Source organism: Plectropomus leopardus, chromosome 4 (assembly GCF_008729295.1).
Source record: "Plectropomus leopardus isolate mb chromosome 4, YSFRI_Pleo_2.0, whole genome shotgun sequence".
Lineage (NCBI taxonomy): Eukaryota > Metazoa > Chordata > Actinopteri > Perciformes > Serranidae > Plectropomus > Plectropomus leopardus.
In genome coordinates this window covers 38098371-38117875 of record NC_056466.1, presented here as the reverse complement: position 1 = coordinate 38117875, position 19505 = coordinate 38098371, and the positions used below count along the sequence as shown (strand labels likewise).

The 19505-nt window shown below is 40.4% G+C and overlaps 1 protein-coding gene across 6 annotated transcripts in view; it reads left to right on the top strand.

Moving 5' to 3' along the window:
- Positions 1–19505, top strand: part of ctnnd1 (catenin (cadherin-associated protein), delta 1) — a 99633-nt gene that overhangs the window by 34495 nt on the left and 45633 nt on the right. For all 6 annotated transcript variants that reach the window (XM_042485096.1, XM_042485093.1, XM_042485094.1 and 3 more), the window contains 3 exons: positions 2439–2694; positions 9001–9072; positions 12498–12648. In XM_042485096.1, coding sequence (XP_042341030.1) covers positions 2439–2694; positions 9001–9072; positions 12498–12648 — 479 coding nt within the window. The remainder of the gene's footprint in view (positions 1–2438; positions 2695–9000; positions 9073–12497; positions 12649–19505) is intronic.

The window sequence follows — 19505 nt, the reverse complement described above, 5'->3', positions numbered from 1 at the left end:
TATATTTCTCTCAAATGAATTGCCTTTTTGAGGGCTTTAATATATTCAAAAAGCCATGAAACTTTGCAGACTTATCAGGCCTGTTGAAAAATTTGATATTTTAATGGTTTCGTGCGTGGGTGGGAGTAAATGTATGAGTTGTGGCCCCTACTGATTTTCAACAAAGCAGCCCCCGCAGCACGTTCTACCTAGAGGTGTGAAACTTTGGAGGCCTGTGCAACACCCCAGTACCTACAAAAAAGTATCTTGGGGCCATACCGTAAAACCAACAGGAAGTCAGCTATTTTGATTTGAAGTTGTAATTTTGCTGTATTTTTGGCCATTTTCAGGGGTTGTAATCTTGAGAACTTGTCTTAGAGCTTTCATCAGATTGACTTCAAATGTTATGTCTACCTTCATAAGACCTTTGACAGCAAAAGTTATTCAAATCATGAGTTTTCATCACACCGTGTGATCTGTATGAGGCATCTAATTTGCATGTTCTGCCATGAACCAGGAAGTAAACAGGAAGTGGTATGTAACTCTGCTGTAAATGGCTCAATGTGACCCAAACTTCACATTTGATAGGAGTCCCGTCCTGAACACATCTATATGACAATTGTAAGTGATAATGAGAGCGCCACCTATTGGCACAAGAAAGGCAAAGTTTTACAGTAAGATGTCCAGCTCCTAGCAGGTTGACCGGATTGATCTCAAAATGGTCTCAAAAAATCTTTAAGACGTTGATGATGCTTTTCATTGTTTCATTGTTTCACACAGAGTTTTCATTGAAAGGCGTTGCTGAAGTCAGGCGGACAATTTTGATGTTTCGATATGACATCAAAAACTGTTGTAACTTCGCCCCAGATGGTCAGATCTTTACAAAATTTCACAGAATTTGATGAGTTCAGGCCTGAAGACATCTGCAGTGCAATTTGGAATCTTACTCGTAGCGCCACCTATTAGTAGCAGGAAGTTACTTTTTTTACTCTTTGATTTTCCACCTTTAGCAGGTTAACTTAACTGACCTCATATCCAATTAGAATAATGTAAAAACCTTCATGATGCACAGAAATGAGGCTTTTGAGTTTTCATCAAACGCTGTTGCCAAAGTTGCGCATTATTCGCCATAAAACTGGAAGCACTTTTTGAGAGGCAAGGCATGCACCAAAACTCACCAAACTTAGCACACACATCAGAAGTCCTAAAATGTGATATTTGATAGGATTTATTTTTTGCACTGATGTGCCAAAATGGCTCTGTAGCACTCTCCTACAGATTTCAATAAAGCAGCCCCTGCAGTACATTTCACCTGGAGCTACAAAACTTGAAAGACGTGTAACAGCCCAAGACCTACAAAAAATCTTCTTGGACCCATACCCTACACCCAACAGGAAGTCAGACATTTTGAATTGAATGTGCAATTTTGGAGTATTTTTGGCCATTTTCAGGGCTTGCAATTTTTCGATCTTCTGCTACAGATTTCATGTGATTGACTTCAAAATTTAAAAATCCTCTCAGAAAGCCTGTGATGTCAAAAGTTATTACATTTATGAGTTTTCATCACATCCTGTGGTTGTTTCTATTTCAATCATTTCCATTTCTCACCATTAACCAGGAAGTAGTTAAAAACTTTCAGGGACATGGTCCAATCTTCACCAAACTTCACGTTTGATGACTGTACACTGAACACATCTACATGACAACCATTTCCATTACTTTTAGCGCCCTCTATTGGCAACATAAAATGTCATGGAAATTACATGCTTTCTTCTTTGATGGAATGCAATATATATATATATACGATTGACTTTAAATCTGGTGACAAAACCCTTAAGACCTTAATGATGCCGCCCTCTGAAGTATAGGTTTTCCATGAACGCTGTTGCCATGGAGACCCAGTGGTGGCCACCAAAAAGGAAGTTGTTGTAACCTCACTTTACATCGACCAATTGGCCCCAGATTTCACAGTTGGGGTCAGGCTGCAGCCCTTAACACATCAACATGTCATTTAATATGATGCTTACTGAGCCACCCACTGTCAACAGGAAGGACAGCTCGTACTACAACTATACTTTGATTTTCATGAAGTTGTTCGACAAATGATGTGGACCGAGAAGCCACAGATTTTGTGTGTCCAAAGGAAGTAATTCACCATGTGAAATGTCTCCCTCAAGGGTCCAAAGTCTCTACATACTTTTTCCAAGTTTCACTGAAATGGATGATTGCATCACTCAGAGTCCCTGCAGTAGCCTTGACTTGTGTGGGGGTGCGAGGGCCTGTTCATTGCTGCTTGCAGCTTTAATGTATACTATTTTTGTTTTCAAATCATTGCTCTCATTATCAACTACTGGAAAAACTGTTTTATCCACACTTACTTTCTCTGCTTTCTGTTTATACAGATGGAAGTTTGTCAAAAAGTGTGAACATTCATAAACATTCTGCTCCTCCCTCCTCAGAAGTTACGAGGGAACCTTGGATGGCGACATGAGTGGTCCAGGGGACATGTACTATTGGGGAGGAGGAGCACCGCTAGCCCACGGCGAAAGAGGTAGCATGGCTTCATTGGACAGCACTCTAAGGAAAGGACCCGGCCCTGGTGGTTGGCGTCAACCAGAGCTGCCAGAGGTTATCGCCATGCTGAACTATAGGCTGGACCCCGTCCGAAGCAATGCAGCTGCATACCTGCAGCATCTCACCTATAGGAATGATAAAGTAAGTGATGCAAGCATGTATTTTTAAGGCATAACTGGAGCTCCTATCCACTGTCATGTAGCTTGTAATAGATTCTAATTAAAAGCAATTAGCTGAGGTAGTTGATCAGTCGATTAGCTAGTCAGTTTATGGTTGGATCGATCAGACTTAACAAGATTATTACATCAGGGAACAGCTAAAGCAGAAACGAGTGGAAGCAGACTTTTAGACCCATCCATGAACAGCAGAGTGTGCAGTTTTCATGGGAATGCATCCAGTTTCATCAAAAGTGGAAAAATGATGAGAGTTCAAAATAAGGCGGTACCCTCCTGATCATGTACATGTGCATGTGGAATTGCAATAACTGTGTGTATCGTGATTCTGATAAGAGTACACTGTTGAAAAATAAAGTTATGCATATTGTTCAATCAAAAATCCCCCAAAATATGCAACCTACAGCTAAACCATTGATGTAAGGAGTAATTCTGGGCACACTACACTGGATAAAAGTGAAGATATTTAATATTTTTGCTGTATCTTTTTTGGTGTTGCACTTTGTAGACAGTCCCTGAGCACTCCTCTCTCCTTGGGCTGCACACAGAGAGAAATGTTACTTATCCAACTCGGAAGGCGTCTCATGTTGATGAAAATTATTTTGGAGCTCAGTGTCTACTATACTAGAGTTTGAAAGAACCATTGTTGGTGTTTTAATAATTTACTTGTGAGTAGGGTTGCAGTATACCATGGTATGTAAATTGACGATTATTGCACCATGTACATTTGCTTTTCTACAGTATTGCGAAAAAAAATGCCACCGGTCGCAGAACCTCACCTGTGCAGGCCCATCTCTTCTCCTCTCAGACTGCCTGCCAGACTTGTCAGTTTGCACTGCATACACATGCAAGGCAAACACCTTTCATCCCATGATGGGAAAAAATTAAAATTAAAATCAGCCGTGTGATATAACTTTGGATGGAGGAAGGAATAGGGTATTGTCCTTTGCGATAGATTTCCAGTTTGCAAAAATTGTGTCTGTCTGTTCAGTCACCTCTGATTTATACACACACACTGACCCCAATTTGATCCCATAAAGAGACACATTTTAAACTTCCCTGGATCGCGGTGCTGACATAAGTGAGTGGGTAAGTTTGAGGTAAAGGCAAGAGTAGTCTGCAAAGTAGCTTTTATGTTTGTCATTTAATGTTTTTCCTTTCTATTAGTAGTTCATTTTGACATGATATAGTTCTGCTAACATGTAAGCTAAGTTATAAATCATTATTATACAGCCCGTTAGTTACATGCTATTTTTCAACCAGGTTTTTAATGTTTATCTATTTCCTCATGTAATTATTTACGGTCAAGCCAGCACTGCAAAGACATTTCCCAATCCAGCTTAACCTACTGTCACACAGTTTGCAATGGACATTAAGTTAGGCCCCACATCCTAACAAGCTTTTTCTTTTTTCTTTCCCTGTTTTCATTCCTTAAAGGGTCATTGTAAAGTATAATAGCAATAATAATAATTGTCTAATATTATGATACTGTGATATTTTCTGAAACAATTATTGTTCCATGAAAATCTCATAGCGTTACAACTCTGTTTATGAGTTATGGATCTAAAAAGAATCTATGAATATTAGTGTCCAGCCATGGAAAAACCAGGAACAAGTCACCAGAGGGGCATTTTGACATTAGTCATTGACAGTTGTGTACAGATTCTGAAAGTGTAGTGTCTAAGCTTTCCAATGATGTCTAACACATGGAAATCTGAAAATATTTGATGAAGATGTGGCTATTTGAATGTAGGCACTCCTCAAACTAGTTTTGTGAGAAATCCAGCCTTAAAGTTTCTGAAAGATACTCACCTGCCTGGGGAGCCAGGTAACAGTGGCTGCTCATCTGCATCACATTTACATAAATCCAACCCCCTACCGGTCTAGCTATCAGTGACATCTGTTAGCCCACAGGACAGTCATTCATGTACCCATGGGTGTGTTATTTACACATTATTCAAGCACATTATCAGGTTGGTGTGTTATTCAAATTAATAGCAGATGCTCACAGTTTCGATGTGCGTATCATTACATTTTAAAATGACAATAGCTAGCTAGATAACTTGGACATTTATGAAACTCACAGTGGATTATTGAAAGATAGCTTCTAGCATGAAAAACAGTTTGTAATCCCTGTATGTGACTTCAAATGAACACTAACGTAACGTAGATAACTTGGATGTTAATGAAAACTCACCGCACACGAAACTGAAAAGCAGACTTCATTGCCTCCGATCAGACAACAAGTTTGGGGGTGCTTTCTTTTCGTCGCAGGCTTCTTGATGGATGTAATCATCTCAGAATTTACTACTGTACACCTGTTCGCCTCAATGTGTCCATTTATTACCATGTCCTGCCACTCTCTTTCGGCCACTAAATAATCCATCCGTATGTTGTACTGTAACAGCCCCAATTTAGTTCTTCTGCAATGTGTTTTTCCTGCGCGACTTAATTCAGTGATGAAAACACACACAGCTTCCAGAAGTAGCAGTAACAGTTACTAGCCTACTTTAAATGCAGGAGCGGCTGCTTAAATAGCCATGTGGTTTGTCTTTAACGTGCAGCTGATTGGCCGAATAAAGGAACGAAAGCACATGAATAGCCAAAGAAAGCCAGTATGCTAGTTTACTGGGGTATCACCTCACCCCCAACTAGGAACCGACTTTTCCTCTAAAATAACCCAAATTCAAATACAAAGGTTTTGGTTTTAGGGCCCCCAATACTGGTATTTGAAGCATGGAATGGCTACTTCGTGATTTCAACTTGCATATTCTGCAAAATAACGAAAATCACGAATTAAAAAAAAACAACAATTTTTCTTTGTTTACACAACTTGTGCTGGGCTGAGTTCTTGCTGGTTTTCTGGTGGCGGGTCACATTTTTTCAACTTTCCCAAACTTCATAGAGCTGCATTCATATATATATGGAGTCCTGTAGACAGTGGCATTTGTAAGTCTAGCTGGCGATAAAACACTACATGAAAACATTTAACGGCAGGGAAAAGGAGACTATTAACAACCACATCGGCGTTCTCTCACATTTATAGGACTGGCACCCTTTTTGCTGCAACCCAGCTGAAGGCAGACAGCTCTTTTCTCCCTTTTTGACAGTTTTGGCAGCACCTGTAATGCTGCAATTGCAGTTAGGGACCGAAATTCACAAAGTTCAGCAGAAGAGTTTTCCTCTTTTGTTGTCGTCTTCGATAAAGGCCCTCTTAACAGTTTGGTGAACAATGTACTGTATCTCTGTAGTGAGCAAGATGACGTCGTGCAAGCTGCACAAGTCTTAAGACTGTATTCTTTTCTGTCATCCACACCATTAGGCCACAGCACTTTCCCTGTATCAACTTTTTTCGTGATTTTTTTCAGTGTCAGCACTGGCATTACAGCAGCAGCAGTGGTGGAGGAAGTATTTAGGACCTACCTAAGTATCAAAACTACACTGTAAAAAAACTTTATTACTAAAGTCCTGCATAAGACGTTACTTAAATTAAAATTTGTAAGTACAATCAGGAAAATGAATTTTAAGTATTAAAAGTTTAAGTACTTAATGTTGAAAGTTTTAAATAAATTCAATTAATTAAAAAGAATTCATAAGAAAAGCATCAAATCCTCATATTTGAAAAGCATGAAATGTTTTAGCACGAAAAATGATTAAGGAATAACAAAATATTTGCCAATTTTTTTTTTTCTCTTTTTAGCAAAATTCTTAATTTGTAAAGTAACAAGTAACTTAAGTTGTCAAACAATTGGCCTGAAGAATAATTTGCATCCAGTCAAATCAAGAGGTTTTTCTATTAGCTAAGTATGAATATTCTGTCTCTCATAAAAATTTGTCTTGCATAAGAAAAGACCAAAAGTTAGAAAACACCGGCAAATCCCGCATATCAGTGGGTACTTACAAAATAAGAACAAATTGTAGATACCAGCACAGATGAGAGAAACTTTGTTTTAAACAGCTTCCTGCATGAGGCCAAATGAAATGTTAAGTTTCACTTGCACTTCTGCTGGCGTTGCTTCGTCTTAGTCCAGAGTAGGCTCTGTGCTACAAAAGTGTGGTTCTTTGAACAACCACACAGTATGTAAATATTTCCCAAGATCCAGCTCCAAAAATTGAAAATCAAAGTGCCAAAATTGTAGCGGACCTCCACAAAAGAATGAATTTGTGAAAAAAAGCCCTGCAGTGTCAAGACTGCGGTTTTGCAAGCCTTTACCTTGGCTCAAGCTCTTAGCTGGAAAACACTTTTGACAATTTGACTGTCAAAAATCACACCAAGATTTTTAATAAATGGTCAACTGTGAGATGCTAAAGGGCCAAGAAAATCAACAGAGTCATCCAATAACTAGGGTTGCTAAAGATGATGATCTCTCTTACTTTCATGTAGATTGAAAAAAAAATGTTGACTCATCTAAGTTTTGTCAAATTAACATTTTTGCAAAGGCTGTACATAATCTTTTCCAGTTTTTTAAATAAACCTGCAGATCTATTGTATAGATAAATCTGTACATAATTGGCTAAGCAATGAAAAGGAATGTTGTGTTTATTAATAATGGAAACCAAAGGCAGCATATACAGTGAAAATAGGACAGAGCCCAAAATAGAGCCTTGAGGAACCCCACAAGCAAGTGGGGCCACTGCTGATGAGGTTTCGCCAAGGCCGACTGAAAAGCTCCTATCTGGTATGACTGAAACTATTTCAGTCAAACCTTACAGACAAGAGCTCCTCGTTATTATAACATTCAACTTATAATTCTAAATAAAGACAGTGTTAAGATTTTAAGAGCAAGTACCTCCAGGTTTATTGGGTGCAGTTTTTAGCACTTAATGTGCGCTAAACTGTCAAGGTGGAACTTCCTAAATGAATTGCATAGCCAAGGTGTTTTTTCATCTTCTTCACTGAGGGTCTTTCATTGTACTGTCCCGTGTCCAGCATTTTGCTTTGCTCCCTTAACCCTCTGAGCCCTAAGCTGTTCTTACCTAGTTCTTGTTTGCCTAGACTTTTTTTGTAATAATGCACGTAAAACCTTAGTCCCTTAATGAATAATCAAGCTATATACATCTTTTTTTCAGGACAACCTGGACTATCAGAATATTTAGGCTGCAGTGATGTCCCTTGAATGTACATATAGTTATGAGACCATAAAGACAAAAGAAAAAGCAAGACAGAAATTTAATTTTACAGATCTTTAGTGATAAATCACACAAAAATATTATGTGCAAGCCTTTTTGCAAGCTTTTTTCTCCCAAGTGTTGGGAATCAGAAAGTGAAAACATAAATGTTGTAACTATTATAGTTCAAAAAATGGACACACTTTTCCAAAAACAGTCCAATTGTTTTTTTTTTGTTTTTTGTGGTTTTTTTTGTAGTTGTGTTTTGTATCCCATTATCTGTGCCATTCTGAAAAGCAGCTCCTATCAGTGATTATGTAGAGGGCCATCACACTCCGGACACTTCCAGAGAGGGGCCCGATTCTCCTGCCTGCTCTGGCTGCAGTGAACACAAAGTTTACATCCGTATGAGGCCCCGCTGCTTGTTAGACTCCTAGTCTCCTGATTTACCCTTTTCTCATTATTATTATTATTATAGGGGCTACCAGAGTTTATTCTAATACACGAAGCGCTACCAATAGCACAGAGCGATAGATACAGTAGGATTAGGCTAATTGCAGTGCAGTTTGCTTCAGATGATGTGAGGCACACGTAAGTGGATACAAAGCATTGGACTGTCTTTCGCTTGGTGGACAAGACCAAAACAAACCTCTGAGCTCTCCAAAGGAACTATGGGAAACCAATATTGGGGTTAGTTTTGATGCTAATGTACTTTTATCATCAAAATATGGATAAAATATGGATGGAAGACACCCAGTATCGGATCTATCATTATGGATTTATTGAACAAGGTCCCGTAAAAACACCCGAATTCCAGGGCTGGATAGAGAGGCTTCTAAAAGAGCTACAATGCATCAGATCATCCCTCTGCACAGCACAGAGGGCAGCTTTCACTGGTGAAAAAAGTAAGGTCATCAGACAATGGTTTCAGAATTAGGACAACTTACATAAGTGGAACAAATTTTAGTTGCCGGCTCAGAGGGTTAATGTTTGGATTGAATTTGTTTGTACATCATTGCATCTTTTACTTATTTAATTTACTTTTGATCTGATTGATGTTGACATAGTATAGATTTGCAGGACTGATTAAAATCTGTAAACTGGACTTTTCCTGGACCCCATCCACATCACCGCTAATGTATATGCCTATTATTTTACTTTCCAGGTGAAGTCTGATGTGCGTCGACTGAAAGGCATCCCAGCTTTGGTCTGTATGCTTGACAATCCAAACAAAGAGGTACGTTTGCTGATTTTCTCCATGACTTTCTGTTCATCCTGTACTATGTTATGACAGGACTGTTGTAGGTGTATTTCCTAAATAACGGTGAGACATCTTATTGGCCTGAGACAAGGTGAACTTGAGACTGGGCACTAATACTTTCTTGGTCAATTCTGTAGGTCAACATTTGTGCTAAATAACAAAACATTAATGGATTTTTGAGAATATATATATATGTGTGTGTGTGTATGTGTGTGTATATGTATATATATGTATGTATGTATGTGTATATATATATAACATTATGTATTTATATATGTGTGTATGGGTGTGTGCGCACATATGTGTATACAGTGCTGTAAAAAAGTATTTGCCCCCTTACCGATTTCTTACTTTTTTGTGTGTTAAACTCAACTGTTTCAGATCATCAAACAAATTTAAACATTAAACAAAGATAACCCAAGTAAACATAAAATGCAGTTTTTCTGTGATCATTTTATTTGTTAAGAGAAAAATACTATCCAAACCCACATGATCCTGTGTGAAAAAGTAATTGCCCCCCTTGTTAAATGATGAGGTAATTGTGATTAATCATATTATCGTGGAAAGCTGAGTTCAATTTCATAGCCACACCCAGGCCTGATTGCTGCCAGACCTTTAAAATCAAGAGATCACTTAAATAGAACCTGTCTGACAGGGTGAAGTAGGCCATATTGAACCCAAGACATCATGCTGCGATCCAAAGAAATTCAGGAGCAGATCAGAAGAAAAGTAATTGATATGTCTCAGTCTGGATATGGTTACAAAGCCATTTCTAAATCTTTGGGACTCCAGCGAACCACAGTGAGAGCCATTATCCACAAATGGAGAAAGCATGGTACAGTGGTGAACCTTCCCAGGAGTGGCCGACCCTACAAAAATTACCCCAAGAGCACAGCGACGACTGATCCAAGAGGGCATAAAGGAACCCAGAACAACATCTAAACAACTGCAGGCCTCACTTGCCTCAGTAAAGGTCAGTGTTCATGACTCAACCATAAGAAAGAGACTAGGAAAAAATGGCATGCATGGCAGAGTTCCAAGGCGAAAGCCACTGCTGACAAAAAAGAACATAAAGGCTCGTCTCACTTTTGCGAAAAAACATCCCGATGATCCTCAAAGCTTTTGGGAAAATATTCTGTGGACTGATGGAACAAAAGTTAAACTTTTGGAAGGAGTGCATCCTGTTACATGCGAATAAAATGAACACAGCATTTGATAAAAAGATCATGCCAACAGTGAAACATGGTGGTGGTAGTGTCATGGTTTGGGGCTGCTTTGCTGCTTCAGCACCTGAACGACTTGCTGTGATTGAAGGAACCATGAACTCTGCTGTCTACCAACAAATCCTGAAGGAGAATGTCCGGCCATCAGTTTGTGACCTTAAGCTGAAGGGCACTTCTGGTTCTGCAGCAGGACAATGATCCAAAGCACACCAGCAAGTCCACTTCTGAATGGCTTAAAAAAAACAAAATGAGGGTTTTGGAGTGGCCTAGTCAAAGTCCAGACCTGAACCCAATTGAGATGCTGTGGCATGACCTTAAAAAGGTGGTTCATGCTCAGAAACCCTCCAGTGTGGCTGATTTAAAACAATTCTGCAAAGAAGAGTGGGCCAAAATTCCTCCACAGCGATGTGAAAGACTCTGCCAGTTATCGCAAATGCTTGACTGCAGTTGTTGTTGCTAAGGGTGGTTCAACCAGTTATTAGGTGTAGGGGGCAGTTACTTTTTCACATGGGCCATGGCGGTTCAGATGGCTTTTTTCCCTTAATAAATAAAATTGGCACTTAAAACTGCATTTTGTGTTTACTTGTGAGTTATCTTATCTTTTCTTATCTATAAACTTATATTTAAGTTTGCTTGATCTGAAATGGATAAGAGCGACAAAGGTGCAAAAAAGTAAGAAATCGGTAAGGGGGCAAATACTTTTTTACAGCACTGTATATGCATATACATGACTGTTGATTTTAGAAAGAAGGATGCAAAGACACACACCCTTGTCTATGTCAGTTGAGCTGAGGTGGAGCAGGTGAACAGCTATAAGTTCCTTGGAATTACCATCACTGAGAACCTGATGAGAATCAGCACCTCCAAATCCGAGACCATGGTTCTCAGCCGGAATCGGGGACGAAGTCCTGCCCCAAGTGGAGGAGTTTAAGTACCTCGGGGTATTGTTCACGAGAGAGGGAAGGATGGAACGGGAGATCGACAGGCGGATCGGTGCAGCGTCTGCAGTAATGCAGACTCTGCACCGGTCTGTTGTGGTGAAGAGGGAGCTGAGCCGAAAGGCAAAGCTCTCGATTTACCGGTCGATCTTCGTTCCTACCCTCACCTATGGTCACGAGCTTTGGGTAGTGACCGAAAGGACAAGATCGCGGGTACAAGCGGCCGAAATGAGTTTCCTCCGTAGGGTGGCTGGGCTCTCCCTTAGAGATAGGGTGAGAAGCTTGGTCATCCGGGAGGAGCTTAGAGTACAGCCGCTGCTCCTCCGCGTTGAGAAGAGCCAGATGAGGTGGCTCGGGCATCTAATTAGGATGCCTCCAGGACGCCTCCCTGGTGAGGTGTTCAGGGCACGTCCCACCGGTAGGAGGCCCCGGGGAAGACCCAGGACAAGCTGGAGAGACTACGTCTCACAGCTGGCCTGGGAACGCCTCGGGGTCCCCTGGGAAGAGCTGGACGAAGTGGCCGGGGAGAGGGAAGTCTGGGTTTCCCTGCTTAGGCTGCTGCCCCCACGACCCGACCCCGGATAAGCGGAAGAAAATGGATGGATGGATGGATGGAGAACCTATCTTAGTGAAAAAAAGCACAGAAAAGGCTCTACTTCCTACAGAAACTTAGCAAGGCTAAATTCCAGAGCAAGATGCTGGTTAACTTCTACAGAGGAGCAATAGAAAGCATACATCACGAACTGGCATGGTTTGTGCGCGGTCCAGGACAGGAAGGCACTACAGCGGGTGACTAAAACTGCCCAGAACATCACTGGTTCCCATCTACAGAGCATCAGTGACCTCGGTGAAATGAGGTGTCTGCACAGAGCCCAAAGGATACTCAAAGACAGAGCCACTCAAGCCACAGTCTGTTCACCCTGCTGCCACCTGGAAAAAGATACAGAAGTATCTGCTGCCGAACCACCAAACTACAAAGCAGCTTCTTTCCCCAGGCTGCAAGACTCCTCAACCCCTCCCTTAACGCCAAAAAGATGTAGCAGGATTTAGGATCAACTTCAATTTAATTTCTTCTTAAACCACATTCAAGAAAAATGACAATAAATCTGCCTTGTACCTTATACCTTGTTGTATGGTCTTGTGGGTCGTACATGGCCCGGAGGCCGGAGTTTCCCCTCCCCAGCTTTAAATGATACTCTGACTATTGTTACAATAAGCTGTGACTGTGTCATTGTTATAGGTTCACTATGCAGCCTGTGGAGCACTAAAGAACATCTCCTATGGCAAAGATCATGACAACAAGATCGCTATCAAGAACTGTGATGGAGTGCCTGCTCTGATCAGGCTGCTAAGGAAGACCCATGACCAGGACCTTACTGACACCATCACAGGTTAGACACCATCACAGGTTAGACACCATCACAGGTTAGACACACACCAAACAGTGCATTGTGGCCACTGACCAATTACGTCAGTGGAAACAGCAGAAACAGTCTTGGATTACTTGTAACTTTTTAAAGTGTATTACATTTTTAGTAGTTGACTCATGACGAGACAAAAAAACTCTGTTCTCTGTCACTCTGTTCTATACAACATGTTGAAAATGCAAACATATTAGGGGTGAACTGTTCCCTGATATGTTTATCCATAATAATTAAGGATAGATCGACCAATCAAAGGTAAAATGTCAGTCGACATGGTGTGCTTTTGGCCATTTTCGGGGTCGCGTTTTTTTTCCATCTTCTACAGATTTCATCTGATTCACTTCAAAATTAAAACATCTTCTCAGAAGGACTTAGTTATCAAAAGTTATTAAAATCATGAGTTTTCATCACACTGTTTGGCCGTTATTGGGCCAAACATTTCCATGTCTCGCCATGAACCAGGAACTAAACAGGAAGTAGTTAATAACTCTGAGGGACATGGTTCAGTCTGCACCAAACGTCACATGTTTGATAACAGTCCCATCTTAAACACATCTACATGATAACCCTTACAATTTCTTATAGCGCCACCTACTGGCAACAGCTAATGGCATGAAAATGAGATGGGTTCTTCTTTGATGAATATCTCCTACAGATTTCACCCAATTGACTTAAGATGTGGTCAGTGACGCCTTAAGACATGGTGTCACCTTGATGACCTGAACACATCTGCATTGCTCTATTTAGTTATGATCATAGCGCCACCTACTGGAGACAGGGAGTTAAATGTTTTATATTTTGATGTGCACCTCCTTACAGGTTGACCATATTAATCTCAAACTTGGTAAGAAAAACTTTGAGACCTTGATGATTCCTGCTTGTTATTTAAGAGCTTTTTCATGAACATTGTTGCCATGGCAACATGGTCTTCACTGCCAAACAGGAGGCTTTTGTAACTTCACTTTGCATCAACCGATTGGCCCCAAACTTTACAGGTGTGATCAAGGTGCAGCCCTAAGCACATCAACATATCAAATTGGATAATCCCAGCGACACCAACTGGAAAAAAGAAGTAAGCCTCTTAACACAACTATACTTTAATTTACATGACATTTACATGGTTTGGTCTACAGATGATGTAGACCAAGATAATGTACATTTTGTCTGGTCTCTAGTGCCACCTACTGGCCACAGGATGTATTACTGCATATGAAATATCTAACTGAAGGACCAAAACTCTCTGCCTACTTGTTCCGAATTTCACAGAAATAAAAGATTTACCCTCATGCTTGATGGGAGTCCTGACCTGAGCACATCTGCATTGCTTATTTGACTTATCGACATACCGCCACCTACTGGAAACAGGAAGTTACATGATTTATGTTTTTAGGTGCATCCCCTTACAGGATTACCACATTCAGCTCAAACTTGGTAACAAAAGCTGCTTTAAGACCTTCATGATTCCTCCTTGTGAAGATCATATGTTTTCAATGAACGCTGTTGCCGTGGCAATACTGTTTTTGCAGCCAAACAGAAAGCTAATGTAACTTTACTTTGTATTAACCGATTTTCCCCAAATTGTATGGGTGTGATCAGGTGGCAGCCTTGAACACATCAACATATAAGTTAACCATGGGACTCAATGGGCCACCTACTGGTAACAGGAAGTATACCATGTAACACAGTTATCGTTTGATTTACATGAAATTTACATGGTTTGTTCTATAAATGATGTTCACCAAGATGACATGGAAATTATGTCCCCTCCATGGCCACCTACTGGCCACTGGAAATATTATGCCATGTGACATTTTTCACTCCAGGGAGAAAACTCTGCGTGCATTATCTAACTTTCACAGAGGTAAGCGACTGTGTCAGATAGAGTTTTTAAGGAACCCCTACATGCGTTGGGGTGTGAGGGCCCGTTCATTGCTGCTTGCAGCTTTAATTATTATTATTATTATTATTATTATTAGGGCCTGAGCACCCAACGGTGCAAGGACCCTCTTGAAACTGAAGGAATTATTATTAGGGCCCGAGCAACACCTCAAGACGACCAAACGGGAAAGTCGGCCATTTTGAATTGAAAGTGCAATTTTGGTGCATTTTTGGCCTTTCAGAGGGGTCATAACTTTTCGAACTAGTCCTACAGATTTTATCCGTTTGACTTCAAAATTTAAACATCCTCTCAGAAGGCCTATGACATCAAAAGTTATTAGATTTGTGAGTTTTCACCACACCGTGTGGGCTTTAATGGCATGGATCTATTATAAATCTTGATACAGCCATGGGGGCAGGGCCTAGTTCATTCCTGAGAGCTGCTCAGTGCCGCATGAAGCAGAGAAAACTCTTTTCCCGGGTTTAGAAAAGTGTTAAATACCCCGGATCTACTGGCCCATAGAGCATGCTTAGAAGTGATTAATGACAGCTGAACGCGCCGGAGTGCGGCCAAGTGTACCCAAGCATTGACTCTGACTCACTGGCTCACTCACACAAGTTACCGGAGTCGAGTGCTTGAAGCGAACAGTGCTCATTCCTCTCGTAGTAGCTTAGCTTATTAGCAACAGCAGCTAATTTGCGGTATAACGACAGCAGTGCTGTCAGTTTTAATATTTACATGATAGTCAGATAATGGTATATTTATCTCTCTACACACACATACACACACACAAATATATATACAGCTTATCAGGGAATCATATCGTAATCACGGCCGGAGAAATTAAATTAACAGAACCAAAATGTGTTGTGCACACAAAAATATAATAAAAGGTGGTGCCTTGTAATATTACCCCACACAGCTCAACTTTAAGTAAATACTACGTTCAGTACTGTTTAGTAACTGTCACTAGTGCTCCGTGCAGCTTCCTGATAACTGGTAGTTTGAATACAGACAGTAGACTGCATACACGGTCTCTCATACAGACACAGTAAGACGTCCATATTAAAGGCTTTACCGCCAACAGCGTATGGATATGTTGTAAAATGGTAAAAATTATGAATTATGATTTTAAAAAATCCATTACTACGGCTGGCACGAAGCCTGTGTTGTGTCACAGACTCCAAGAGTTACATGCGTGTTTACACGGTAGAGTCCTGCGGGTCCTATGCGGGTTCATTTTATGTCTGGAGCAATACTGAATTCCAAATCTTTATCCGGAAAATGGTGCATTTTACGTCTTTAGGACTTAATGTTTTTAATAATGGCTTTTAAAAAATGAGTTCTGAAAAGTTAACTTGTCTTGTCTAAAATTATCCAGTGATTTAAGGAGGGCTCTTTCCCAATGTTAAGCAAATGGGGAAAAGCCGCTGGTTGGTTACTTGGCCAAACATTTCCATGTCTCACTATGAACCAGGAAGTAATTTATAACTCTGAGGGACATGGTCCAGTCTTCACCAAACCTCACATGTTGGATGACAGTCCCACCCTGAACACATCGACATGATAAGCATTACCATTTCTTATAGCGCCTCCTACTGGCCAAAGAAAATGACATGAAAATCACGTGTTCTTCTTTGATGTATATCTCCTACAGATTTGACCCAATTGACTTCAGATGTGGTTTCTACCTGTGACATAACAACTGATTTAAAAAACTGAGTTTTTGTCACACCATGTGGGCGTGGCTTGATTTCCAACTTTGATGTTTCACCAAGAAACAGGAAGTTGTTGTAACACAGCCAAACATCATCCGATCTGCCCAAAACTTCTCATGCTTGATAAGAGTACAGAGTATAACACATCTGCATGGCTCACTTGATTTATCGGCATACCGCCACTTACTGGAAACAGGAATTTACATGATTTATATTTTTAGTTGCATCCCCTAAAGGTTGACCACATTCAACTCAAACTTGGTAACACAGGCTACTGTAAGACCTTCGTGATGTCTCCTTGTGAAGATCATATGTTTTCAATGAACGTTGTTGATGTGGCAATGCAGTGTTCACCACCAAACAGGAAGCTTCTGTCACATCAGTTTGCAATAAACGATTGGCCCCAAATTGTACAGGCGTGAACAGGTTGCAGCCCTGAACACATCAACATGTGATACTCAATGCACCACCTACTGCCATCAAGAAGTATGCCGTGCAACAATATCATCATGTGATTCACATGCAATTTACAAGGTTTGGTCTGCACATGACATAGACCAGTATGACTTAGATTTTGTTTTGTCTCCTGCGCCACCTAGTGGTTTTGGGAAGTACTACACCATGTGAAGTATCTCACTCAATGGTCCAGACTTTCTGCATGCATCTAACTTTCACTACAATTAAAGATCGGGGCAGTCACGTCAGTAACCCTGAGTTGTGTGGGGGTGCGAGGGCCCGTTCATTGCTGCTTTCAGCTTTAATTAGGGAGAAACTGAAGTTATTGTTATTATTATTTTTATAAGGCTGATTATTATTTTTATTCTTTCAAATGAATTGCCTTTTTTGAGGGCTTTAAACATATTCAAAATGTCATGAAACTTTGCAGACTTACTGTATCAGGTCTGATTATAGTAAAATTTGATATTTTAATGGTCTTGCGCGTGGGTGGGGGAAAATGTATCAGCTGCGCCCCCTACTGATTTTCAGTGAAGCAGCCCCCGCAGCACATTTTACCTAGAGCTGTGAAACTTTGGAGGCCTATGCAACACCCCAATACCTACAGATAGGTCTCTTGGGGGTATACTGTAAAGCCAACAGGAAGTCAGCCATTTTGATTTGAAGTTGTAATTTTGGTCTATTTTTGGCCATTTTCAGGGGTCGTAATCTTCAGAACTTGTCCTAAAGCTTTCATCAGATTGACTTCAAATGTTATGGCTTCCTTCATAAGACCTTTGACAGCAAAAGTTATTCAAATCATGAGTTTTCATCACACCGTGTGATCTGTATGAGGCATCTAATTTGAATGTTCTGCCAAGAACCAGAAAGTAACAGGAAGTGGTATGTAACTCTGCTGTCAATGGTCCAATATGACCCAAACTTCACACGTTTGATAGGAGTCCTGCCCTGAACACATCTATATGACAATTTTAAGCGATAATGAGAGCACCACCTATTGGCACAAGAAAGGCAAAGTTTTACAGTAACATGTCCAGCTCCTAGCAGGTTGACCGGATTGATCTCAAAATGGTCTCAAAAAATCTTTAAGACGTTGATGATGCTTGAAAATGAATATTGAGAGTTTGCGTTGAAAGGCGTTACTGAAGTCGGGTGGACAATTTTGATGTTTTTACATGACATCAAAAACTGTTGTAACTTCGCCCTCAATGGTCAGATCTTTACAAAATTTCACAGATTTGATAGGAGTCCAGGCCTGAAGTAATCTGCAATGCAAATTTGAATCTTAGTCATAGTGCCACCTATTGCTAGCAGGAAATTACTTTTTTTTAATCTTTGATCTTTCCCCTCTAGCAGGAGGACTTAATTGACCTCATATCCAATTAGAATAATGTAAAAACCTTCATGATGCACAGATATTACATGTTTGCATTTTCATCAAACGCTGTTGCCAAAGTTACGCATTATTCGCCATAAAACTGGAAGCACTTTTTGGGAGGCAAGACATGCACCAAAACACGCCAAACTTAGCACACACATCAGAAGTCCTAAAATGTGATATTTGATAGGATTTATTTTTTGCACTGATGTGCCAAAATGGCTCTGTAGCACCCCCTACAAATTTCAATAAAGCAGCCCCTGCAGTACATTTCACCTAGAGCTACAAAACTTGGGAAGAATGTGTAGCAGCCCAAGACCTACAAAAAAGCCTCTTAGACCCATACCCTAAACCCAACAGGAAGTCAGACATTTTGAATTGAATGTGCAATTTTGGTGTATTTTTGGCCATTTTCAGGGCTTGCAATTTTTTAATCTTCTGCTACAGATTTCATGTGATTGACTTCAAAATATAAAAATCCTCTCAGAAGGCCTGTGATGTCAAAAGTTTTTACATTTATGAGTTTTCGTCACATTGTGTGGTTGTTACTGTTCCAATCATTTCCATGTTTCACCATTAACCAGGAAGTAGTTTATAACTCTGAGGGACATGGTCCAATCTTCACCAAACTCCATATGTTTGATGACTTTCTTGCCTAGAATACATCTACATGACAACCAATACCATTACTTTTAGCGCCCCCTACTGGCAACATGAAATGTCATGGAAATCACATGCTTTCTTCTTTGATGGAATGCTCCTACAGACTGTATACGATTGACTTCATATCTGTTGACAAAACTTTAAAAAGCTTAATGATGTCTCCCTCTAAAGTATAGGTTTTCATAGACATAGATATAGATATTCATATAGACCCAGTGGTGGCTGCCAAAAGGGAAGTTGTTGTAACTTCACTTTACATCGACCAATTGGCCCCAGATTTCACAGTTGTGGTCAGGCTGCAGCCCTTAACACATCAGCATGTCCTTTAATATGATACTCCTTGAGCCACCTAATGTCAACAGGAAGGATGCCTCATACCACAGCTATCCTTTGATTTTCATGAAGTTAACATGTTTTGTTCGACAAATAATGTAGACCAAGATGCCACAGACTTTGTGTGTCCAAAGGAAGTAATTTACCATGTTTAATATCTCCCTCAAGGGTTCAAAGTCTCTACATACTATTTCCAAGTTTCACTGAAATGGATGATTGCATCACTCAAAGTCCCTACAGTAGCCTTGACTTGCGTGGGGGTGCGAGGGCCCGTTCATCGCTGCTTGCAGCTTTAATTATTATTATTTTTCTCTCCCAAGAATTGCATTTTTGGAGGTCTGAACCCACCCCCCAAACCCAACAGGAAGTCGGCCATTTTTAATTTTGTGCTGATATT